The following is a 25,850-nucleotide window of genomic DNA, read 5'->3' on the forward strand; positions in this document are numbered from 1 at the left end:
ATCTGGTTGTCTGGCCCCCCCAGGGGTTCGTCTGGGAATTCTGCGCCTCACGGACATGCTTCCCTATTCCCCAGCTGAGTGCCTTGCCAGACACAAGGTGTGAAGGATGGTCTTGGGGTTAGAGGGTGTAGCTGCGGGGCTATAGCAGCTTGACAGCGCATCTGGCTTGATGTTCTTGGATCCTGGTCGGTAGGAGAGGGAGAAGTTGAACCGTATGAAGAGCAGGGCCCACCTAGCTTGCCTGGAATTGAGACGCTTGGCAGTACAGAGATATTCCAGGTTCTTGTGTCGGTCCACACAATGAACGGATGTTCCGCCCCCTCCAACCAGTGCCTCCACTCCTCCAACACCATCTTCACCACAAGAAGCTCACGGTTCCCCACATCGTAGTTCCTCTCTGTGGTGTTGAGGCGGTGGGAGAAGGCACAGGGATGCACCTTGAGGTCCAGGGCAGAACACTGGGACAGGACAGCCCCCACTCTGACATCCGAATTATCGGCCTCCACCATGAACTGGCGGATGAACAAAGATGGGAGCTGTGGTGAAACGGTGTTTGAGATCCTGGAACGCCCGGTCAGCAGCTGGGGACCACGTGAACGGAACCTTGGGAGAGGTGAGTGCAGACAGGGGGGAAGCCAGGGTGCGGTAACCCCGGATAAAGCGGCAATAAAAGTTGGAGAATCCCAGGAAACGTTGCAGCTGCACCCTGGACGTAGGCTGGGGCCAATCCACCACCGCTCTCACCTTCCCAGGATCCACCTGTACACTCCCTGTAGCGATGATGTAACCCAGGAAGGGGATGGTGGAGTGATGGATTTCGCACTTCTCCGTGGTCACAAAAAGCTGGTTCTCCAGGAGGATGTGTCGGATGTGGAGCACGTGTTCTTGGGCGGAGCGGGAGAAGACAAGGATGTCATCGAGGTAGACGAAGATGAACCGGTTCAACATGTCTCTGAGAACATTATTAACCAGAGCCTGGAACACAGCTGGGGCGTTGGTAAGGACAAATGGCATGACCAGATACTCGTAGTGACCGCTGACCATGTTGAAGGCTGTCTTCCACTCGCCCCTTCCTGTATCCGCACCAGGTGGTAGGCATTCCGTAGGTCCAGCTTGGAGAACACAGTGGTTCCCTGGAGCGGCTCGAAGGCAGAGGAGATGAGTGGTAGTGGGTAGCGGTTCTTCACCGTGATGTCGTTGAGGCCCCTGTAGTCGATGCACGGGCGCAGGGTTTTGTCCTTCTTCTCCACAAAGAAGAACCCTGCGCCGGCGGGGGAGGCAGAAGGACGGATGAACCCTGTAGCTAGGATGTCCTCTATGTAGGTCTCCATTGCCTTATTCGCCGGACCCGACAGAGAGTACAGTCATCCCCGGGGCAGTGTGGTGCCTGGGAGAAGGTCGATCCCGCAGTCATAGGGTTGGTGCGGAGGAAGTAAAGTGGCCCGGGTCTTACTGAAAACCTCCCGGAGGTCCTAGTACTCCGCGGAAATGGGGGAGAGGTCCGGGGCAACTTCCCGAGGCCACCGGAAGATGTCCCGGGGCAGGCTATGCTGACTTCAGGCAATGGGCGTGGCAGAATGGGCTCCAGCCTATAATGGCACCAGCAGTCCAATCAATAAGAGATTGTGTTGCTGGAGCCAAGAGAATCCCAATACCACAGGAACCTGAGGAAACTTAATCAGCATACATTGGATTGCCTCGCTGTGGTTCCCTGACACTCGTAGGTTGATGGGAGTGGTATTGTGAGTGACCCGCTGTCCAGTGAGGAATCCGTAGAGTTGCTCCAGCAAAGTCTTGAACACCTTGTCATGGCGTTCTGCCAGGGTTTGGAGTGCCTCCATAAGACATTGTAGTAACTCCTCGTGTCGTCCAATGGTGGCTCCTTACCAGGGAGACAGCATTGTGGAGCTGGTCTGAGTCTGCTGGGTCGGTCATGACCTGTTCGTACTATCACGTATTAGGGAAGACCCAGATGCAGACAGTGTCGAAGTAAGAAAAGTTTATTACTAGAAAAGGGAGCAGGCTAAACGACAGACCTTGACCTAGCAGACAGAGGTCAGTAATCCAGATCAGAGTCCAAAAGGTACAGGACGGCAGGCAGTCTCAGGGTCAGGGCAGGCAGAGGTCAATAATCCAGTGTGGTGGGGCAAGGTACAGGATGGCAGGCAGTCTCAGGGTCAGGGCAGGCAGAATGGTCAACGAGGGGAAAACTAGAAAACAGGAACTATAGAAAAGACAGGAGCAAGGGGAAAAACGCTGGTAGGCTTCACTAACAAAACGAATTGGCCTCACTCCCCCTATCTGAGATATCTACTGCAGCCCTCATCCTACACATACAACACCCGTTCTGCCAGTCACATTCTGTTAAAGGTCCCCAAAGCACACACATCCCTGGGTCGCTCGTCTTTTCAGTTCGCTGCAGCTAGCGACTGGAACGAGCTGCAACAAACACTCAAACTGGACAGTTTTATCTCAATCTCTTCATTCAGAGACTCGAATCATGGACACTCTTACTGACAGTTGTGGCTGCTTTGCGTGATGTATTGCCCTTTGTGCTGTTGTCTGTGCCCAATTATGTTTGTACCATGTTGTGCTGCTGCCATGTTGTGTTGCTATCATGTTGTTGTCATGTTGTGTTGCTACCATGCTGTGTTGTCATGTGTTGCTGCCATGCTATGTTGTTATCTTAGGTCTCTCTTTATGTAGTGTTGTGTTGTCTCTCGTCGTGTGTTTTGTCCTATATTTTTATTTAATTTGTTTTTATTTTTAATCCCAGCACCAGTTCTTAACTGACTTGCCTAGTTAACTAAAGGTTAAATAAAAAATATATTTCAAAAAATGTTAACAAGGTCTACATTTGTGTGTGTTTGGGTATTAATTTGAGTTTTCTATTTGTGTGTGTGTGATAGGGAGAGCCAGGATTCGGGCTGCCAGGTCCCCAGGGCCCTCCAGGCTTCCCTGGACCCAAAGGATTACCTGGACCCAAAGGAGACTCCGGTTTCCCCGGCAACCCCGGCTCGCCCGGACGTTCCGGCTTCGACGGTGGCCCTGGTGCCAAAGGTACGGTTCCAACTTTTATTGGTGTAGTCGGTTGGAGTTAGGAGCTTAGGAACACTGAAGATCCACCTATACTGAAAATATGGCTTTTCTCTCAGTGGTTTCAAATTAAAGTGCCGTTTAAGTTATTATTTACTCTTTTTATAGATCAACAACATCATACTCTAATCTTGCCTCATTATTTCTGGTCTGATTTTTCCAGAAACAGGTTAAGACTAGTTCTAGACTAAAAGCATGCTCAGTGGTGTCTTCAATAAAAGTTATACTTAGTCCAGATCGGTGTCCATCGGTGCTGTTTAAGAAGAGGGAGGACGATAATTGTTTTATGAGCGAGGCCTTTTTTATATTACAGCATATTGGATGACTGTCATTCATATTCCATTCACCCAGCTCAATGTAACATCGATAGGTTTACGCTACTACATGATGCTCTTGATTTCTTTTAAGGAAATGAATTTGTTCAAAACTGTTCAACTATTGTCTTTCTACTACTTCTACTACTACTTTAACGTACTGCAGTGCTAGCTATCTGTAGTTTATGCTTTTAGTACTAGATTAATTCTCTGATCCTTTGATTGGCTGGACAACATGTCAGTTCACACTGCAAGAGCTTTGATAGGTTGGAGAATGTCCTCTGAAAGTTGTCATAATTACTGTGTAAGTCAATGGAAGGGGGTGAGAACATAGGTTTTCAAGGTTTTCTAGACTTCTAGGTTTTGTACTGAAGTCAATGTACCCAGAGGAGGACGGAAACTAGCTGTTAAAAAGAGTAAATAATAACTTAGTAATCTTAAAAGGCACTTTAATTTGAAACCACTGACAGTAAAGCCATATAATAAAAAATCTGAAATTCACTGAGGAGGATGGTCCTCCCCTGAGGAGCCACCACTGGTCCAGATTAAACATATTCTGTTAGCCAGCTAGTTAGTTGGTATTGCCATTTTAACAAGTGTGTGTTCTGTACCTGTCTGTCTCCCAGGTTACTCTGGTATCCCTGGTACACCTGTTAGGTAGCTAGCCAGTTGGTATTATTTTGTTAACAGGTATGTGTGTTCTGTATTTGTTTGTCTCTTCCAGGTGACTCTGGTATCAATGGTATACCCGGAGCCCGTGGACCTCCAGGTTCGCCCTCCATCGGCTCTCAGGGCATCCCCGGCCCCATTGGACCCCCAGGACCCATGGGCTCTCCAGGTAAGACAACCTAGCTGACCTTTGACTAGACGAAAATCAGGTTTGATTTATAGATTAATAGTTTGATTAGAGATTGACATCTAGTTTGATTTATGGCATTTGTATCTAGTTGCTTACAGCGGACCTTGTAGTATCACCATCATTTGTACGTAATGCTAAGAATTTTTATCATATTCAACCTCTGCAAAGTCTAATTCATGAGAAAACAATTTCATATATATGTATGTATATTTCTGCTGTATTTTTTTCTCGAAATATAATCTTTTGTTCTATTTTTGTTTTCAACGCGTTAACATTCTGTTGAGATGACTCAATATGTGTTATCTCGAATGTATTGTCTCAGTCACAGATTGGTATGTGCATTATCACCTTCACCACATACTCATAACTTATATGAATGTTTATTATGTACAGCATCTCAATGGACTGGCTATGTGGTTCATGCTACATTGTCACGCTTGTTATTAGGAAAGTAACACCATTCTTCTGCAAGGCTTTTGAGCACCAAATAGTTTGTAAACAGTTTGTAAGAGGTTAAAGGGTGTGTAAAGGGTTTGTTTCTTTGTTGTGCACTGAATGATGTCACCATGGGTGATCATGTGAAGTTTGCATCCCAGAGAGATGCATTCTGGGTTATCAGTCATTGATGGTAACCGTACCCTGATCTTGGGAGTTCACTCTTATTCTTATTCTTCTTCTCATCTCTCGTCTCTTTGGCGATGCCCACTTGTGAAGCTGTTAGCTATCACCCACCCACACAATTCTAAGTCCACTTTTCCTGCACTTGTTTTTGCCACATTGTTCACTCTTAAACACAATTTGCCTTCCTCTTTAAAACGAATACAGTTGAAGTCGGAAGTTTACGTACACCCAGGTTGGAGTCATTAAAACACATTTTTCAACCACTCCACAAATTTCTTGTTAACAACTATAGTTTTGGCAAGTCGGTTAGGACATCTACTTTGTGCATGACACAAGTAATTTTTCCAACAATTGTTTATAGACAGATTATTTCACTTATAATTCACTGTATCACAATTCCAGTGGGTCAGAAGTTTACATACACTAAGTTGATTGTGCCTTTAAACAGCTTGGAAAATTCCCGAAAATGATGTCATGGCTTTAGAAGCTTCTGATAGGCTAATTGACATAATTTGAGTCAATTGGAGGTGTACCTGTGGATGTATTTCAAGGCCTACCTTCAAACTCAGTGCCTCTTTGCTTGACATCATGGGAAAATCTAAAGAAATCAGCCAAGACCTCAGAAAAATAATTGTAGACCTTCACAAGTCTGGCTCATCCTTGGGAGCAATTTACAAATGCCTGAAGGTACCACGTTCATCTGTACAAACAATAGTACGCAAGTATAAACACCATGGGACCACGCAGCCGTCATACCGCTCAGGAAGGAGACGCGTTCTGTCTCCTAGAGATGAACGTACTTTGGTGCGAAAAGTGCAAATCAATCCCAGAACAACAGCAAAGGACCTTGTGAAGATGCTGGAGGAAACAGGTACAAAAGTATCTATATCCACAGTAAAACGAGTCCTATATCGTCATAACCTGAAAGGCCGCTCAGCAAGGAAGAAGCCACTGCTCCAAAACCGCCGTAAAAAAGCCAGACTACGGTTTGCAACTGCACATGGGGACAATGATCATACTTTTTGGATAAATGTCCTCTGGTCTGATGAAACAAAAATAAAACTGTTTGGCCATAATGACCATCATTATGTTTGGAGGAAAAAGGGGGAGGCTTGGAAGCTGAAGAACACCATCCCAACCGTGAAGCAAGGGGGTGGCAGCATCATGTTGTGGGGGTGCTTTGCTGCAGGAGGGACTGGTGCACTTCACAAAATAGATGGCAGCATGAGGAAGGAAAATGATGTGGATATATTGAAGCAACATCTCAAGACATCAGTCAGGAAGTTAAAGCTTGGTCGCAAATGGGTCTTCTAAATGGACAATGACCCCAAGCATACTTCCAAAGTTGTGGCAAAATGGCTTAAGGACAACAAAGTCAAGGCATTGAAGTGGCCATCACAAAGCCCTGACCTCAATCCTATAGAACATTTGTGGGCAGAACTGAAAAAGCGTGTGCGAGCAAGGAGGCCTACAAACCTGATTCAGTTACACCAGCTCTGTCAGGAGGAATGGGCCAAACTTCACCCAACTTATTGTGGGAAGCTTGTGGAAGGCTACCCGTAATGTTTGACCAAAGTTAAACAATTTAAAGGCAATGCTACCAAATACTAATTGAGTGTATGTAAACTTCTGACCCACTGGGAATGTGATGAAAGAAATAAATCTGAAATAAATCATTCTCTACTATTATTCTGACATTTCACATTCTTCAAATAAAGTGGTGATCCTATCTGACCTAAGACAGGGACTTTTTACTTGGATTAAGTGTCAGGAATTATGAAAAACCGAGTTTAAATGTATTTGGTTAAGGTGTATGTAAACTTCCGACTTCAACTGTATGTCATTAGCCACACTCTTCTTTTGTGCCTGCCACACAAAATAACTAACTCTTTATTCACCTCCACTCATGGAACTCACAGTTCTGAAGGCACCATCATCATGTGCAGTATGTCATGTTGGATAGACGTAGAGCATTGTAAACCCTCATCCCCCCTTCCCCACCTGTCTTTCTTACTCTGTGATGTTCCTCATCCACTCCGCCCCATTTTGAATATACGCCCTCAATACCCGCCGTCCTCTGACCTTTGACCTCAAGGCGAGAAAGGTATTGTACCACAGCCTGTCTGGACTATAGTCTCTATCTGGCAGCTGATTGGTTGATTGGTACTGTATTTCTGTGTGATTGGTTGATTGGTTAAGGGACTGTGCATCTGTTTGGTGTGACATCTTTACTCCAGCTATCTTTACTCTTGGGGCTCCCGAGTGACGCAGCGGTCTAAGGCACAGCATCTCAGTGCTACAGACACCCTGGTCACTACAGACACCCTGGTTTGAGTCCAGGCTGTATCACAACTGGCTGTAATTGGGAGTCCCATAGTGCGGCGCACAATTGGCCCAGCGTCGTCCGGATTTGGCCGGTGTAGGCCGTCATTGTAAATAAGAATTTGTTCTTAACTGACTTGCCTAGTTAAATAAAGGTTAAATAAAGCATAAACAAATTTTAAAAAGAGACAATAATAGAAAATGAGGTTATTTGACCTATTCTGGACTGACAAATGGAACCTTTATAATGTGTTGAATAGTCACTAATCATAAGTAGAGAGATTCCACTAGCACTTAGTCAAGTTCAAAAATATTTATTGTCCATCAAATGTGCGTAAGACCAAATATTCTCTTTGGCATTTGTCCAAATTGACCTTCTCTGAGGTTATAGATAATGGACAGATGCTGATCAGGAAGTGAGAATCTGTCCTCACTCTGTCATTTATTCCTGGCATTTCAGGGTACTCAGGTGCCAACGGAGAGAAGGGAGACCCCGGTCCTCCTGGCCTGGACATTCCAGGGTTGCCAGGCGACAGAGGAAGTCCCGGTTTCCCCGGCAGCCCCGGGGTAGTTGGACCACAGGGTAACCCTGGCGGCCCTGGCCGAGACGGACTGCCTGGCCTGCCTGGTAGGATAACAGACCGAGACCAACATCAAACCTACCTAATCTATGTGTCTGTTTTAGTCTCTGTCGGACTAGTTTTCAATCTTTTTCTGTGTTATGAATGGACTATAAGAAATCAGAGTCTATTGCTGGTTTACATAGGCAGCCCAATTCTGATCTTTTGCCCAATTAATGGCAAAAGATCTGATCTGATTGGTCAAAAGACTAATTAGTGGCATAAGGTCAGAATTGGGCTGCATGTGATAATGCAGCCTGTGTGTTTATTTCAGTCTCGTCTATGTCTGGTTCCAAATCGCTTTCTGTGTAATCTACATACAGTATATGGGCTCCCGAGTGGCGCGGCGGTCTAAGGCACTGCATCTCAGTGCTAGAGGCGTCACTACAGACCCTGGTTCAATTCTGGGCTGTATCACAACTGGCCGTGATTGGGAGTTCAATAGGGCGGCGCACAATTGGCCCAGCGTCGTCCGGGCTGGGGTAGGCCGTCATTGTAAATACGAATTTGTTCTTAACTGACTTGCCTAGTTAAATAAAAGTTAAATAAAAAATGGAATATGGACTGGCCAGTATGATGTCACACTGACTACCTTTCTCTCTCTTTGTTTTCTGTTGGACATTGTTGTTACTCTATCGCCATCCCAAATAGCACCCTATTCCCTATATATGAACTAGTCAAAAGTAATGCACTATATAGGGAATAGGGTGCCATTTGGGACACAGACAGTGTCGCTGACCTTGATGGGGAATTGCCAGTCAAAAGTCTGTCCATCAACAGGTGGTAAAGGAGACATGGGTGTGATGGGAGCTCCTGGACCTCTGGGATCCCCTGGGAACCCCGGAGCCCCCGGCTTCCCTGGACCTAAAGGTACGCGCACACACACACACACACACACACACACACACACACACACACACACACACACACACACACACACTAGAGCTGGGCGATATGGACACAAATCCATATCATGACAAATTGACTGAATTATCACGATAACGATAAATTGAACAATAACTTTATAACATTAATGTGCTCCGCTGTTAATATGACCACAAGTCTTACATTCAAACAAACTAGTCCAAAACATCTGCTGCGCTAGCTATAAGGAACCCACACACAAACACATAAACACACACAATGGTACACACACACATTGGTACTGTATGTGTCTTCGATAATAGACCCTCTGACTCTGTGTCTCCTTCCTCCAGGTGACGATGGTTTCCCAGGGCGACCAGGTGGGCCCGGCGGTTCAGGTTTGAAGGGAGACAGGGGAGAGCCCGGTATCGCGGGACTCCCAGGACCCAGCATTCCTCCCCAGGAACTGAAGGGTGGCAAGGGAGAACCAGGAGCTCCAGGTACGTCTTTCTCTCTGTTTGTTTATCTGTCTGTCTGTCTCTATCTGCCTGTTTCTGACTGACTGATGTAGACTGCTAAGAATGCAGCTTTGTCTCACTGTCCTTACTGTTTCCTGTGTTTTTTTGTGTTGTGTAGGTTTGGGAGGACTGCCAGGTCAAAAGGGTATCCCTGGTCTCCCTGGAGATGCTGGTATACCAGGACAGGACGGACGACCTGGGTTGCCAGGACCTCAAGGTATAATCATACTATCTAGAAACTCATCCTCTAGCACACTCATCCTTCCATAATGACCTCTACTGAACACTAGTACAGTCATCCCTCCATAATGACCTCTACTGAACACTAGTACAGTCATCCCTGCATAATGACCTCAACTGAACACTAGTACACTCATCCCTCCATAATGACCTCTACTGAACACTAGTACAGTCATCCCTGCATAATGACCTCCACTGAACACTAGTACACTCATCCCTCCATAATGACCTCTACTGAACACTAGTACAGTCATCCCTCCATAATGACCTCTACTGAACACTAGTACAGTCATCCCTCCATAATGACCTCTACTGAACACTAGTACAGTCATCCCTGCATAATGACCTCCACTGAACACTAGTACACTCATCCCTCCATAATGACCTCTACTGAACACTAGTACACTCATCCCTCCATAATGACCTCTACTGAACACTAGTACAGTCATCCCTTCAGAAGGTCCTCTACTGAACACTAGTACAATCATCCTACTTTTCCTGTTGACTTCAATGTGCCTTTGACGTGTACATTTATCATTTTATTGTGAGTGTCTTGCATCTTCAGGATGCTCAACCCAAATGGGCTTATAAAACATGCATATGTCCAAGTTACACGCATATCTCAAGATATGATTCAGCCCCATAATGTCCTCTACTGAACACTAACTTTCCTCTCTGCTCTGTTCAGGTCCCAAAGGAGACGCAGGTATCCCTGGAGGACCAGGCTCACCAGGAGCCCCAGGAGCGAAAGGCAACATGGGAGAGATGGGCTTCCCAGGTGGGTATTAGACCGCCCCATATCCCCACCATCATGTTCTATAACCTCATATCCCCACCATCATGTCCTATAACCTCATATCCCCACCATCATGTGTTAAAACCACATATCCCCACCATCATGTTCTATAACCTCATATCCCCATCGTGTTTAATAACCTCATATCCCCACCATCATGTTCTATACCCTCATATCCCCACCATCATGTTCTATAACCTCATATCCCCACCATCATGTTCTATAACCTCATTTCCCCACCATCATGTTCTATAACCTCATATCCCCACCATCATGTTTAATAACCTCATATCCCCACCATCATGTTCTATAACATCATATCCCCACCATCATGTTCTATAACCTCATATCCCCACCATCATGTTCTATAACCACATATCCCCACCATCATGTTCTATAACCTCATATCCCCACCATCATGTTTAATAACCTCATATCCCCACCATCATGTTCTATAACCTCATATCCCCACCATCATGTGTTATAACCACATATCCCCACCATCATGTGTTATAACCTCATATCCCCACCATCATGTGTTATAACCTCATATCCCCACCATCATGTTCTATAACCACATATCCCCACCATCATGTGTTATAACCTCATATCCCCACCATCATGTTCTATAACCTCGTATCCCCACCATCATGTGTTATAACCACATATCCCCACCATCATGTGTTATAACCACATATCCCCACCATCATGTTTAATAACCTCATATCCCCACCATCATGTTCTATAACCTCATATCCCCACCATCATGTTCTATAACCACATATCCCCACCATCATGTGTTATAACCTCATATCCCCACCATCATGTTCTATAACCTCGTATCCCCACCATCATGTTCTATAACCACATATCCCCACCATCATGTGTTATAACCTCATATCCCCACAATCATGTTCTATAACCTCATATCCCCACCATCATGTGTTATAACCTCATATCCCCACCATCATGTTCTATAACCTCATATCCCCACCATCATGTTCTATAACCTCATATCCCCACCATCATGTTCTATAACCTCATATCCCCACCATCATGTTTAATAACCTCATATCCCCACCATCATGTTCTATAACCTCATACCCCACCATCATGTTCTTTAACCTCATATCCCCACCATCATGTTCTATAACCTCATATCCCCACCATCATGTTCTATAACCTCATATCCCCACCATCATATATTATAACCTCATATCCCCACCATCATGTTCTATAACCTCATATCCCCACCATCATGTTCTATAACCTCATATCCCCACCATCATGTTTAATAACCTCATATCCCCACCATCATGTTCTATAACCTCATATCCCCACCATCATGTGTTATAACCACATATCCCCACCATCATGTTCTATAACCTCATATCCCCACCATCATGTTCTATAACCTCGTATCCCCACCATCATGTTTAATAACCTCATATCCCCACCATCATGTGTTATAACCTCATATCCCCACCATCATGTTCTATAACCACATATCCCCACCATCATGTTCTATAACCTCATATCCCCACCATCATGTTCTATAACCTGATATCCCCACCATCATGTTCTATAACCTCATATCCCCACCATCATGTTCTATAACCTCATATCCCCACCATCATGTTCTATAACCTGATATCCCCACCATCATGTTTAATAACCTCATATCCCCACCATCATGTTCTAATACCTCATATCCCCACCATCATGTGTTATAACCACATATCCCCACCATCATGTGTTATAACCTCATATCCCCACTATCATGTTCTATAACCACATACCCCACCATCATGTGTTATAACCTCATATCCCCACTATCATGTTCTATAACCTCATACCCCACCATCATGTTCTATAACCTCATACCCCACCATCATGTGTTATAACCTCATATCCCCACTATCATGTTCTATAACCTCATACCCCACCATCATGTTCTATAACCTCATACCCCACCATCATGTGTTATAACCTCATATCCCCACTCTCATGTTCTATAACCACATATCCCCACCATCATGTTCTATAACCTCATATCCCCACCATCATGTTCTATAACCTGATATCCCCACCATCATGTTCTATAACCTCATATCCCCACCATCATGTTCTATAACCTCATATCCCCACCATCATGTTCTATAACCTGATATCCCCACCATCATGTTTAATAACCTCATATCCCCACCATCATGTTCTAATACCTCATATCCCCACCATCATGTGTTATAACCACATATCCCCACCATCATGTTCTATAACCTCATATCCCCACCATCATGTTCTATAACCTCATATCCCCACCATCATGTTCTATAACCTTATATCCCCACCATCATGTTTAATAACCTCATATCCCCACAATCATGTTCTAATACCTCATATCCCCACCATCATGTGTTATAACCACATATCCCCATAACCTCATATTCCCACCATCATGTTCTATAACCTCATATCCCCACCATCACCATCGCCGAAATGTTATGTTTATTGACCTGTCATTCCTATATTCTTTGCACTGAAATTTAATCAAGAATACTTTTTTTTTTAAGTGTAAAGACTTCCCATAACCCCCGAGATTTGGCCACTCTCAGCTCTCCATGTTCATAGAAACGCTGGCCGTTATGAATTGACATACCTGAATACTTTTATTTTGTTACAGCAGGTTTTCTGTAACAGTTTAATGATGGAAAAAACAAGTATACAAATACAGTTTGATCCATATATTGATTGCTAGATTAGTCACAATTAGTTAGAGTGTTGTCACTGAACTCCATTTATCTGACTACACCAATCTTATTGTCCATTTATGATGATGTCACAGGACCCACAGGGGCGAAAGGAACTCCGGGTCAATCAGGTCGGTCGGGTGGACCCGGTAGTTCAGGAGCACCAGGGTTCCCTGGAGCTAAGGGAGAGCCCGGTTCCCCTGGTTTTGGTTCCCCAGGAGCTACAGGTCCCAAGGTATGGAACCCTCTACTCTAGAACCCTTTAGAACAGTCTAGAACCGTATAGAACCAGTACCGCATAGAACCGTGTGTGCCTTTATGCGTAAGTCTAGATCTCTGTCCAAGTTTAGATGAGTTTACCTGTTTCAAAGGGAACTGTATACTCATTCTGAATGATATTTGAGTAATATGGAAAATCTGCTTCATTGATAAAGTTGGTATTGTTATAATCAGTAGTTGTAGAGCTTGTACTATTAGTCTGCAATGCAACTTTATTCCTTTGTCTCCCTCTCTCCTGCTCTCCCTTTCCCTCTCTCTCTATCTCTCTCTCAGGGTGAGCCCGGTCAGTCAGGATTCCCCGGGCAAAACGGAGTAAAAGGAAACCCTGGAACACCAGGTCTTCCAGGGTTTCCTGGCGGCCCTGGCGCCAAAGGTGACCCCGGCCTCCCAGGATTCCAAGGTAACTAATGGTTACGGTGCTACGGTCTAACCACAAGCATTGGATAGTAAAAGAAGGATCAGGTGTATGATATTCTTCCAAGCCTTCATCTCATATCCAGCTACCTATGTCATTAAATCTGTCCGGCTGTCTTTCTGGTACTTCCTCTAGGTTCTCCCGGGATTCCCGGGCCTAAGGGTCTGGATGGTATCCCAGGTAACCCCGGTCTCAGCGGACCACCCGGCCGACCGGGAGAGAACGGCCGTGCCGGATCACCTGGGTTCCCAGGGGACAAGGGTCAGGCGGGTCGTGACGGAATCCCTGGACCAGCGGGAGTCAAAGGAGACCCAGGTAGTTGGCGTAGTCACTTAAAGGAGCAATCTGTGATTGTTACTTCCATTTTTTTACTTTTAAATTATTAATATATACCCATTGATTCTTGAATGATACAACTTATAAATGCCTCATGAGCTTAGTTCAACTGTCGACAATACCCCAAAGTTGTAGTCAAAATGATAAAACTAAATTATCCAAAATGTAATTGTTCACAAGGATTTTGTGCTTGTTATGGTGATATTATGCAGTAAGACCAAAGTGTTATTTTATTAGTTGGATGTCTAAAACGAAACTCCTCTTTTTCCCATGATCCTCTTCTCCTACAGGTCTTCCTGGTTTCGGTGGCCCCGGTTCTCCTGGTCTCCCAGGATTACCAGGTGAGACTCACCCCACCTGACTGACTGTCTTTGTTACTCTCACACAAACCATACATACACTCTACACTCGCTCCTGAATGACAGACAAACAAACCGCTACCGTAGCTGATAACCGACTATAGACCATATACAACTATTCATCTATTTTTCTATCAATAAAAGTCGACAACAACCACTACTACTCTACTAACTACTACCAACATCCTTCAATCACCACTTCTCCCCCACCACACCAAATGTTCTATGTTTTATGTTGACTTTATTTCTGTTGTATATGCTGTACGTTGACTTTGTGTAAATTCCTCTAGCTGTATTCTTTCTTTACATGTGTCTATTGCTGGCAGCACCATTTCACCAGGTCACATTCTGGGTATTTGTCAATGTGCTTGTTGAATTAAAGGGATTCTGACTATGAAAGGACCTTGTGTTGTTGCCGTCTGTTCCCCACAGGTGCTAAGGGAGATCTTGGCGCCCCTGGTTCTTCCGGTAGCCCTGGCTTCCCTGGTCAGAAGGGAGAGATGGGTTTCCCTGGCCTGCCTGGGTCCCCTGGCAGCGTTGGGCCCCCTGGCGCCCCAGGTGTGGCCCTCCAGGGTCCCAAAGGTAACGCCGGCCCCCCCGGACCCCCTGGAAGAGGAGGTATGTTATGAATTCAGTCCATCACCTTTAAGCCAATGTTGCTGCCTGGTTTTCTGGCCATTTTGAAGTCTGGAGCCTCCTGGTTGCAGTGTATGGTATAGTTAAAAGTTTCAAATGTATCAAGTCATGGACTGGGAAGGAAATTCGATAGATAGATTATTAATAGATTTTCTCTCTGACACATGGCATACACACACACACACACACACACACATTGTATACACACACACATACCCAAGTAAAAACCAGGCAGCAAACATGGCCTACCTGCAGCTCTTTATGTGAATGCTTTATGTTAATCCCATTGATTTGCATGAGATGTGAACCTCTTTGTCAATCAACACTGGTCCCAGATCAGCTATATGTCACTGAGCACAAACACACACTGTCAGTCAAATCACCATCGTTGTGATACACTGAGCACTGAACCGAACCGATTGTTTCACCACCACCACCACCACTATGCAACCAAACGTCCCCCACCCCCTTACCCCCTCACTACACAATGTTGGGGTGCGCCGCCAACACGCACCAATCACTGTGTCTCCCTCGCCGTCTGGGTTCCAGCTACGCCCCCAACATCAGAGCATGGGGGGGCGACCACACGTTGTTGTCTACGTCCTCCATCCATCCATCCATCCATCCATCCATCAATCCAGCCATCTGCTTGTCAATCATCTCTCCATTCGTGTGTCTCCTCACCCCCTCTCCCCCCCCCCCCCCCCCCCTTTCGGGTTACAGGGGAACGGATCCTGATCTGTCCACGGGGTTGATGTGCGTGTGTCTCGTGTGTTGTTTGGTGTTCTATATCCTAATTGTTTAATTATGTGACGTTGGTGTGAAGCAGACGAACTAGAGTCAAACCTGTAAACAGGTCTAACTATGCATTAGAGAAGGGGTTTCAAAAGCCTCGGAAACGAATGCTTATATTTGGTGGATTCAACTCCGTATCAACAACAAAGAACCTAGACTATCTAGAAACAAGATGTATCACCGCCATTATCTATAAAAGTGAGAATAGTGTTGTAAGTCAAAGGGGTATCGATGGGTTTGACTGAACGTTGCCAATACAACGTTGGCGTAGTCGGTCAAATAGATCTCATTGACTGCCCATATAGCGTTGAACCCCTGTATTATACAGTTAAGGAATTAACTATAAAGTATTCTCACTTTAGATCCGTGTCATTTATTAAAGGAATAATACACTGTTCAACTGAACACTGATTGATTGATTGATTTTATTAGCCAGCAAAAGAAATATACATATTCACACAATACATACATTTTAAATACTTATTTCCATTGTGGTCCCTAGTCCCTAGACCACAACACAATTGATCCAGTATTATCAATAGGCTACTGGAGTCTAGGGAAGACTGAGAAGGTTTGTCTGTGACTCGTCTCTGTTTCTCCCACAGTGATCTGTGTGTCAGTCAACTGTTTGTCCTGCATGGGCCATGTGTGTCCAACTGCACCTCAGCACCTGAATCACAACGCCAGACTTTAGCACAGAGTTGGGCTCAGTTAGAACATTAAGACCACAATTAAACATAATTTAAACTCCCTTAGACGTAGTTACATTGATAAGGTGTCTAAAAGGGGATCACTATAGGTTACTATAGGTCTATAATCCTCGATACCAGGAAGTGTCAAACTAATTTTGCCTGGGGGCCGCATTCGGGCTTCAAAGAGGTCCTGAGGACCGCACTGAAAACCTGTAATATTTCTCGCAGTCACAATTTGCAAACAATGTAGTCTTCTATCCATAATATTTGGAATTTTCAGTGCTCCCCGACTTTCTAGCTTTCATTTTGGTGATTGTTAGTGAGCTGTACACCATCAACAACTATATGAATTAGAATTTACATTAGAATTTCTACACAGTTTTGATTTGGTTTTAGTAACTTTATATTGAGTTTGTCCCCCCCCGCCAAAATCAAAGATATATATTTTTTTAAATTAAAACTTTTTTACTTTTTAACCACCCGGATCCTGTCCGCTGGCCGTATGTTTGACACCCCTGCTCTATACCGTCTTCTAATTTGATTTCCTCACATCACTTGCGCTGTACTTTAAGTAAGATTCTTTATCATCTTGATTCTCAAAATACCTCCCAAAAGTGTCTCTTACATTGGAGAGCTACATATACACTGAGTATACCAAACATTAGGAACACCTTCCACCTTCCTGTTGACCTCAGAACAGCCTCAATTCGTCGGGGCATGGACTCTACAAGGTGTCGAAAGCGTTCCACAGGAATGCTGGCCCATGTTGACTCCAATGCTTCCCACAGTTGTGTCAAGTTGGCTGGATGTACTTTGGGTGTTGGGCCATTCTTGATACTGTTGAGCAGGAAAGACCCAGCAGCGTTGCAGTTCTTGACATAAACCAGTGTGCCTGGCACCTACTACCATACCCCTTTCAAAGGCACTTACATATTTGTTTTGACCATTCACCCTCTGAATGGCACACGTACACAATCCATGTCAAAATTGTCTCAAGGCTTAAAAATCCTTCTTTAACTTGTCTCCTCCCCTTCATCTACACTGTTTGAAGTGGTTTTAACAAGTGATATCAATAAGGGATCATAGCTTTCACCTGGATTCACCTGGTCAATCTGTCATGGAAAGAGCATGTTTTGTATACTCAGTGTACATGTACATATATAGTATATTATAGAACGCTGTGTTGAGCCCAGTACTACTTAGCCCAGCTCTGTGCCAGGATAGGCGTCATCTCCAGTTGTGGGGGGGATGAGAGCGATGGTATGACATGTACTTCCTGTTTCCTGTGTCTTGGCTCCACCCCCTGTGGTGTGGCCCCTCCCCCTCGGCTGACACGTTCGTCCGTACCCAGGGCCCGAAGGTCAGAGTTCCAGTACACAGGCATCTGTTCTACTGCATGTTCTCCTGGTCTAGAATACAAATCTAGAACCCTTAACCTCACTGTGTTGCTGATTGATCGTGGATTAAGCATTTCTTAATTATTTTCTTCCCTTAATTTTTTTATCCTTCCTTTTTTAGTCCTGCTAATCTCACTTTTCTTCTGATTGAGTAGTCACACTGGTCAAATAACCATAACTAAAATGATTTAAACTTTTGCTTGAAATTATTTTTGTATGTTTTAAAATGGACAGTATGTGGTAACATACACCTTTGAATAATCAATACCTTTTATAACAGACACTATTTCTGAATGAATTATTGGTTAGCTAACACACAAACCTCTAACACTAAAAACAGTAACTGTAATTCTGTTCAACTTGGAATTGACAAATTTCGTGAAAATGTAGTTGATAAACATGAATTTAGCATCATGTAGTTTAAAGACAATAAGTTGTTAGCATTTTTTCCATTAGCTTTACATATGTAAGAACTAGCACTATTTAGCTTTTACAAATAAGTTCACTGTATCTTATATGTACACAGCCAAATCCCAAACAGGCGTTCATTTAAATGAAATAACGATATTGAAACACAAACCTAACATATGGTTTGCCCTGAGGTTTGGTTGTGTCAGATGTTAGGCTGATGGTGGATCTATCTATGCTAACTCTTGCCTCTTGTTTTAAACCCTTCGCATTCTGCCGCACCGGCTCTGCTATTCCCGGAATTCTGGGATACCTAGGTCCTCCAGGTTAGAATCCATGGTTTGATGATGATGACCTTTGTTGTTCTGTGGTGATGAAACTGATCTGTGTACATTTTGTTTGGCCTGGTCCCAGATCCGTTTGTGCTCTTGCCAACTCATTGCTGTCATTGTTAGCATGGTAGCACAAACAGACTGGCACTCAGGCTAGCATTTTGTTGAATTGGGTACAACTTAACCATGTTGATGATTTGTTAACCACATTTTACTTTTCAGGATGGGTTGTGAAGCCTAACAAAAGACTATAGCCTACACAGACACTGTACACCCCGCAATACACAAAACCCACTTGAACACACACTCAAGTCTCCCCCTTTATACTGTATTTATACTGTTTTGAAATAGTTGTTTTTATCCATGCAGTTTTATGCTACGTTGACTGTTGATGTTAGTGTTATACAGTAACCATGGAGATAGATTGTTATAATGTCAGGTTGAGATGAGTGTTATCTCTGACCTCTAACCTTTGACCTATTCGTGTGAAGGTCCTCCTGGCTCCGAAGGTCCCCGTGGCCCTGTCGGCAGCGGAGGGACCAAAGGTGAGAAGGGAATTCCCGGAATTCCTGGATCGCCTGGTTTCCCCGGAGCAAAGGGAGAATTCGGATCGCCCGGATTCCCGGTAAGGAACCAGTCAACTTAGATCCTTGGATCTCCTTCCCCCATTGATATCAGGATGTGTCAAATATAGACACTTACTCGGGGGATAGGGGATATGGGTTGGTTTGGGATTGTATGAAGTAAATTGAAAATTCCATCTGGGATTGGGATATTAGATGACCCCTGACCTCTCCCCTATCATGTGACCAGGGTAATGCTGGCCTTCCTGGTGCCAAAGGGCTGAAGGGAGACATCGGACTGCCTGGAGTTCCCGGATTCCCAGGTCAGTCAGGAATAACATTCCCATTCCTAGTCAATCACCAAACATTTCTGTAAAAAAACAACAATGATAAAGGCTTTTTAAAAATTTGTTTCGCACTGTTGGTGTTAGGTGCACTTGATTCAACAGCCCTGTTGGTGTTAGGTGCACTTGATTCAACAGCCCTGTTGGTGTTAGGTGCACTTGATTCAACAGCCCTGTTGGTGTTAGGTGCACTTGATTCAACAGCCCTGTTGGTGTTAGATGCACTTGATTCAACAGCCCTAGTACCGGGAAGGCAAAGTCTTTGCATTTTGAACCATTTCATGTGTCTGAAGGTAGAACCCCGCCAAGGGGTCCAGAGAGCAAATCAAGTGTACCTATAGGCCTACCACTGGCCAATCAGATAGCTCAGATCACTGTGTCTGCTCAGTTTCCTCACGCCATCGACTGTAAAAAGAAGCCTAGAATGCGCAGCAAAGTTGATAATATGAGATTTCAAAACTTTTAAAACCATGACTAGAGAGAGACAACGAACACAGCGAAGAGCTGCTGTTTTTATCAGTAAGTTTGTGTTTAAGTTGTTATTCAGCACTGTCAACACTTTGTTCAACACTTTTGTAAGCCATCAAATGTGCGTTCTTCCTACTTCCACTCACGCTACAGCCAGCACTGCGGCTGCAATGAATGAGTATAGCAAAGTGTTTTGATAAGCTTGTGTTGTTATTATTGGCGGCTTGTGTCTTTTTTAATACCGAGGAGTATTTCACTTTCTCTGGTCAATAGGACTAACATCGTGAATTGGTGCATGAGGCAGAAATAATGCGACTTAAGTTTCGCCATTAGCTGGAAGACCGTGTCCCCTTTTTCTCAGCAGAGGGAGGGAAAAAGGAGGGACGGTGAGTCGGGTGAGAGCTAGCTGCTCCCTCCCTCCCCTCAGACTGACTATCAGATGCAGGCCATCTGTCCATAGGAGAAAAAGTGTATAATTATGCTCACTCAGCTGCGCCTCACAAGTAATACAACAAATGATATATTACCAGTGTGATCGTATACCTAAAATGGGTAAATATAATTTCAAAATGGTCTGAGAAGAACAATATTGGCAGGGCAATTCAAGTGTAGCCAATATGCAGTGATAATGTATTGGGCCTATAGCCTATTGCACAAACATCATTTCTACAAAACTGTTTTAATTGGTTAATATTGCATAGGCTTAAGTTTTTTAAGTCATGTAAAAAATAAAATCTGAGCGGTAGTTCCCGGCTTGCATTTTGAAAAGGTTTGTGACCACTGGTATATGTGAATGTCCAATCATAGGTATCTCTGTTGACAATATTCCCTCATCTCCCTTATTTCCCTCTCCACCTCTCTCACTCTACTCCCTTCCTCTCTCTTTCCTCCCCCTCTCTCTCTCCTTCCTCTCTCTCTCCATCTCTCCCACTCTACCCCAGGACCAAAGGGAGATTCTGGAATCCCTGGATCATCTGGTCTCCCTGGAGACCCCGGAGATGTTGGCCCTGCTGGTGAGTCTTCACCCCTCATCCCATCTGTGCGCACACACACACACACACACCCTCCCAAACACCTACACACACTCCCAATAACTCTGACTGCCATCTCTGGTGTACCCCACTTCTCTTCTCTCAAACCTCTCTCGTTGTCATCTTTGATCTCAGGACCCCCAGGTGACCCAGGTTTTGCTCCAGCCCCCATCGTGCTGAAGGGAGAGCGTGGCCCCCCCGGCCCTTCAGGTCTACCAGGCGGCCGTGGCGCCACAGGACCCCCCGGACTGGAGGGACTCTCAGGTCAGTGGACTGTCACACCCAGTGTCAGTTTGCCACAGGAGAGTTTTATATTCAGTTTATAAAGTTAGTTACAATTAGCTTAATTCTTACCAGAGGATGCTTGAAGCTGCAGTTCGTTATCATTAGCTAGTTACTAGAGATAGCGACGAGAGTTCTCCACTTGGAGGTATATGAGGTCACTGATGAGTCCTCTGGTCTGTTCCAGGTCAGCCCGGTCAGCCAGGAGACCCCGGTCCTGAGGGACCCCCAGGATTCAGTGGAGCCTCCGGCCGCAAAGGAGACCCAGGACCCGCCGGACAGCCAGGTAAGATTGCCATCTTCCTCAGGTCCGTAGCACACAAATAACAAAAATCTCGCTTACACAGACCTAACCTTCCATTGTGTATATATATATCAGTTAGTAGTCATATAGTATTAGTCAATAGTCATTACGATACGTAGCTCTAGAAGTGTAAAAGAAGCTCAAATCAAGTCAACTTAGTTATAGTATTGTTCATTGAGTTCATTGACAGGACAAACAAGACTGAGTCCTTAGACAAACCTTAGTCAAATACATTGAGGTCCCTTTGATTTAGCCATGACTTTGCACTTTTGGGACTATTTCTTTGGGTCCATTGTACCTGCCAAACTAAATCAAGTATTAGAAAATTACACTATATATACAAAAGCATGTGGACACCACTTCAAATTTAGAGGATTCAGCTATTTCAGCCACACCCGTTGCTGACAGGTGTATAAAATCGAGCACACAGCCACACAATCTCCATAAACTAAACAATGGCAGTAGACTTTCAACCTGACACTGACACCACCTTTGCAACAAGTCAGTTCATCAGATTTCTGCTCTGCTAGAACTGCAACGGTCAGGTGCTGTTATTGTGAAGTGAAAACGTCTAGGAGCAACAACGGCTCAGTCGTGAATTGGTAGGTTACACAAGCTCACAGAACGGGACCGCTGAGTGCTGAAGCTCGTAAAAAATCATCTGTCCTCGGTTGCAACACTCACTACCGAGTTCCAAACTGCCTCTGGAAGTAACGCCAGCACAAGAACTGTTCGTCGGGAGCTTCATGAAATGGCCGAGTAGCCGACCATGCGCAATGCCAAGTGTTCAGCTGGAGTGGTTTAAAGCTTGCCGGCATTGGACTCTGGAGCAGTGGAAACGCGTTCTCTGGAGTGATGAATCACACTTCACCATTTGGCAGTCCGAGAACAAAATCTGGGTTTTGGCGGATGCCAGGAGAACGCTACCTGCCCCAATGCATAGTGCCAACTATAAAGTTTGACAATGCCCCTGTGCGCAAAGCGAGGTCCATACAGAAGTGGTTTGTCGAGATCAGTGTGGAAGAACATGACTGGCCTGCACAGAGCCCTGACCTCAACCCCATCGAAAACCTTTGGAATGAATTGGAATGACAGAATGACAGGCTGTTATAGCAGCAACGGTGGGACCAACTCCATGTTAATGCCCATGATTTTGGAATGAGATGTTTGACAAGCAGGTGTCTACATACTTTTGGTCATGTAGTGTGTTTCACATTTTAACCCAGATCTGTCAGAGAAAACCAGAAATAGTTTGGCCAAATGTTCCTCCATGTTGAAACCGGGGGGCAATGTAGCCTATGTTTTTTGTCCTGCCACTTTGGTTCTGAAATCACCATCACCCACTAATTAACTTCACATTTTTGCAGATGACGTGTTTGAGCTAGTAATGTATCAATATTTTTACAAATTAGCTATGATATAGCCAATGAATGTATACAGTGCCTTCAGAATGTATTCATACCCCTTGACTTATTCCACATTTTCTTGTGTTACAGCCTGAATTCAAAATGTATTACATCATTTTTTTTACCCATCTACACACAATACCCACATTTTTGCAAACGTGTTTAAAAATTAAATACAGAAATATCTAATTTAGACCAGTATTCACACCCCTGAGTCAATACTTTGTAGAAGCACCTTTGGCAGCGATTAGAACTTTGAGTCATCTTGGGTATGTCTGTATCAGCTTTGAACGTCTGGATTTGGGGATTTTCTCAAGCTCTGTTAAATCAGATGGTGAGTGGGGGCGCTAGTGAGCACCACATGGAGTAGACGCTTCTCCGACTACCTCCTCCTCACCCTTGCTTAAATTTGATTAAAATTGTACTTTTACCCAACCAAACTGCTACAATGAGCAACTCCATGAGAAACACGGCCAAGGGGAAACTAATTAATCCAAAAACAACCGGAAAGAAAGACGGCAAAGTCCCCACCACAGCACAAAACAAGGATGGTGACGCTTGCGTTTGCCTGGCCGTAATGGCTAACCCTAACTCGGAGCCCTCACCGACTATTATATTAGCAGCTATCAAGGAAATGGAAGAGGACATGAACGCGCAATTTAATCATCTCGACTCATCCTTACAATCAGTGCTGAACATACAAGCCGCATTATTGCTCTGGAAGGAAACGCAGGTGACCATGAGACACGCATCGCCACCTTCAGAAAAGGGGGGGGGGGGGGGGGGGGGGGTTATTCTCAATGTATTGTATGCTGTCATTATCTGTCCGTTTGTAAAACTGAAAATTCATTTTTTTTTAAAGTTAGATGGTGAGTGGAAGGGAACAGCAATCTTCAAGTCTTTCCACAGTTTTTCAATGGGATTCAAGTCTGGCCTTTGGCTGGGCCACTCAAGGACTTTCACATTCTTGTTCTGAAGCCATTCCAGTGTTCCTTTGGCTGTATGCTTTGCGGTCATTGTCCTGTTGGAGTGTAAATCTTCATCCCAGTCTAAGTTCGTTTGCACTCTGAAGCAGGTTCTCATCAAGGATTTGCCTGTATTTGGCTCCATTCACTGTTCCCTCTATCCTTACCAGTCTCCCAGTCACTGCCGCTGGAAAGCATCCCCATAGCGTGATGCTGCCACCACAATGCTTCACGGTAGGGATGGTGTTAGACAGTTGATGAGCTGTGCCTGGTTTCCTCCAGACATAGCTCTTTGCATTCAGGCCAAAGAGTTCAATCTTTGTCTCATCAGACCACATAATCTTTTGCCTTATGATCTGTGAGTTTTTCACAGGGGGTTTGCAAACTCCAGGTGTGCTGTCATGTGCCTTTTTCTCAGGAGTGGCTTCCATCTGGCCACTCTCCCATAAAGCCTAGATTGGTGAAGTGCTGTAGAGACTTATCCTTCTGGCAAGTTCTTACATCTCAGCCAAGGAACCCTGTAGTTCTTTCAGGTCCTTCTTTCCCGGTTGTTCAGTTTGGTAGGACGGCTAGCTCTAGGCAGAGTCTGGGTAGTTCCATATTTTTTAAATTTCCCAGTGATGGAGACCACTGTGCTCTTGGAAACGTTCAACACTCTAGAAATTGTTTTATACCCTTCCCCAGATACAGTGGCAAGAAAAAGTATGTGAACCCTTTGGAAATACCTGGATTTCTGCATAAATTGGTCATAAAATGTAATCTGATCTTCATCTAGGTCACAACAATAGACAAACACAGTCTGCTTAAACTAATAACACACAAACAATTATATGTTTTCATGTCTTTATTGAACACACTGTGTAAACATTCACAGTGCAGGGTGGGAAAAGTATGTGAACCCTTGGATTTAATAACTGGTTGACCCTCCGTTGGCAGCAATAACCTCAACCAAACGTTTTCTGTAGTTGCGGATCAGACCTGCACAACGGTCAGGAGGAATTTTGGACCATTCCTCTTTCCAAAACTGTTTCAGTTCAGCAATATTCTTGGGATGTCTGGTGTGAACTGCTCTTTTGAGGTCATGCCACAGCATCTCAATCGGGTTGAGGTCAGGACTCTGACTGGGCCACTCCAGAAGGCGTATTTTCTTCTGTTGAAGCCATTCTGTTGTAGATTTACTTCTGTGTTTTGGGTCATTGTCCTGTTGCATCACCCAACTTCTGTTGAGCTTCAATTGGTGGACAGATAGCCTTACATTCTCCTGCAAAAAGTCTTGATAAACTTGAGAATTCATTTTTCCGTCGATGATAGCAAGTTGTCCAGGCCCTGAGGCAGCAAAGCAGCCCCAAACCATGATGCTCCCTCCACCATACAGTTGGGATGAGGTGCTGTGCCTTTTTTTCTCCACACATAGTGTTGTGTGTTCCTTCCAAACAACTCAACTGTAGTTTCATCTGTCCACAGAATATCTTGCCAGTAGCGCTGTGGAACATCCAGGTGCACTTTTGCAAACTTCAGATGTGCAGCAATGTTTTTTTTGGACAGCAGTGGCTTGTTCCGTGGTGTCCTCCCATGAACACCATTCTTGTTTAGTGTTTTACGTATCAGCAACAGTGCTGAACTTTCTCCATTTATAGACAATTTGTCATACCGTGGACTGATGAACATCAAGGCTTTTAGAGATACTTTTGTAACCCTTTACAGCTTTATGCAAGTAAACAATTCTTAATCTTAGGTCTTCTGAGATCTCTTTTGTTCGAGGCATGGTTCACATCAGGCAATTCTTCTTGTGAATAGCAAACTCCAATTTTGTGAGGGATTTTATAGGGCAAGGCAGC

At 44.5% G+C, this 25,850-nt stretch overlaps 1 protein-coding gene across 1 annotated transcript in view; it reads left to right on the forward strand.

Moving 5' to 3' along the window:
- Nucleotides 1–25,850, forward strand: part of col4a5 (collagen, type IV, alpha 5 (Alport syndrome)) — an 87,400-nt gene that overhangs the window by 53,042 nt on the left and 8,508 nt on the right. The window contains exons 27-43 of the mRNA XM_014207141.3: nucleotides 2,910–3,060; nucleotides 4,135–4,248; nucleotides 7,673–7,840; nucleotides 8,613–8,702; nucleotides 9,050–9,196; nucleotides 9,333–9,431; nucleotides 10,143–10,232; nucleotides 13,096–13,235; nucleotides 13,553–13,679; nucleotides 13,830–14,009; nucleotides 14,321–14,371; nucleotides 14,822–15,007; nucleotides 19,141–19,274; nucleotides 19,463–19,535; nucleotides 20,966–21,037; nucleotides 21,191–21,319; nucleotides 21,525–21,623. Coding sequence (XP_014062616.1) covers nucleotides 2,910–3,060; nucleotides 4,135–4,248; nucleotides 7,673–7,840; nucleotides 8,613–8,702; nucleotides 9,050–9,196; nucleotides 9,333–9,431; nucleotides 10,143–10,232; nucleotides 13,096–13,235; nucleotides 13,553–13,679; nucleotides 13,830–14,009; nucleotides 14,321–14,371; nucleotides 14,822–15,007; nucleotides 19,141–19,274; nucleotides 19,463–19,535; nucleotides 20,966–21,037; nucleotides 21,191–21,319; nucleotides 21,525–21,623 — 2,050 coding nt within the window. The remainder of the gene's footprint in view (nucleotides 1–2,909; nucleotides 3,061–4,134; nucleotides 4,249–7,672; nucleotides 7,841–8,612; nucleotides 8,703–9,049; nucleotides 9,197–9,332; nucleotides 9,432–10,142; nucleotides 10,233–13,095; nucleotides 13,236–13,552; nucleotides 13,680–13,829; nucleotides 14,010–14,320; nucleotides 14,372–14,821; nucleotides 15,008–19,140; nucleotides 19,275–19,462; nucleotides 19,536–20,965; nucleotides 21,038–21,190; nucleotides 21,320–21,524; nucleotides 21,624–25,850) is intronic.

This window comes from Salmo salar, chromosome 07 (assembly GCF_965601325.2).
Source record: "Salmo salar chromosome 07, fSalSal1, whole genome shotgun sequence".
Taxonomy (NCBI): domain Eukaryota; kingdom Metazoa; phylum Chordata; class Actinopteri; order Salmoniformes; family Salmonidae; genus Salmo; species Salmo salar.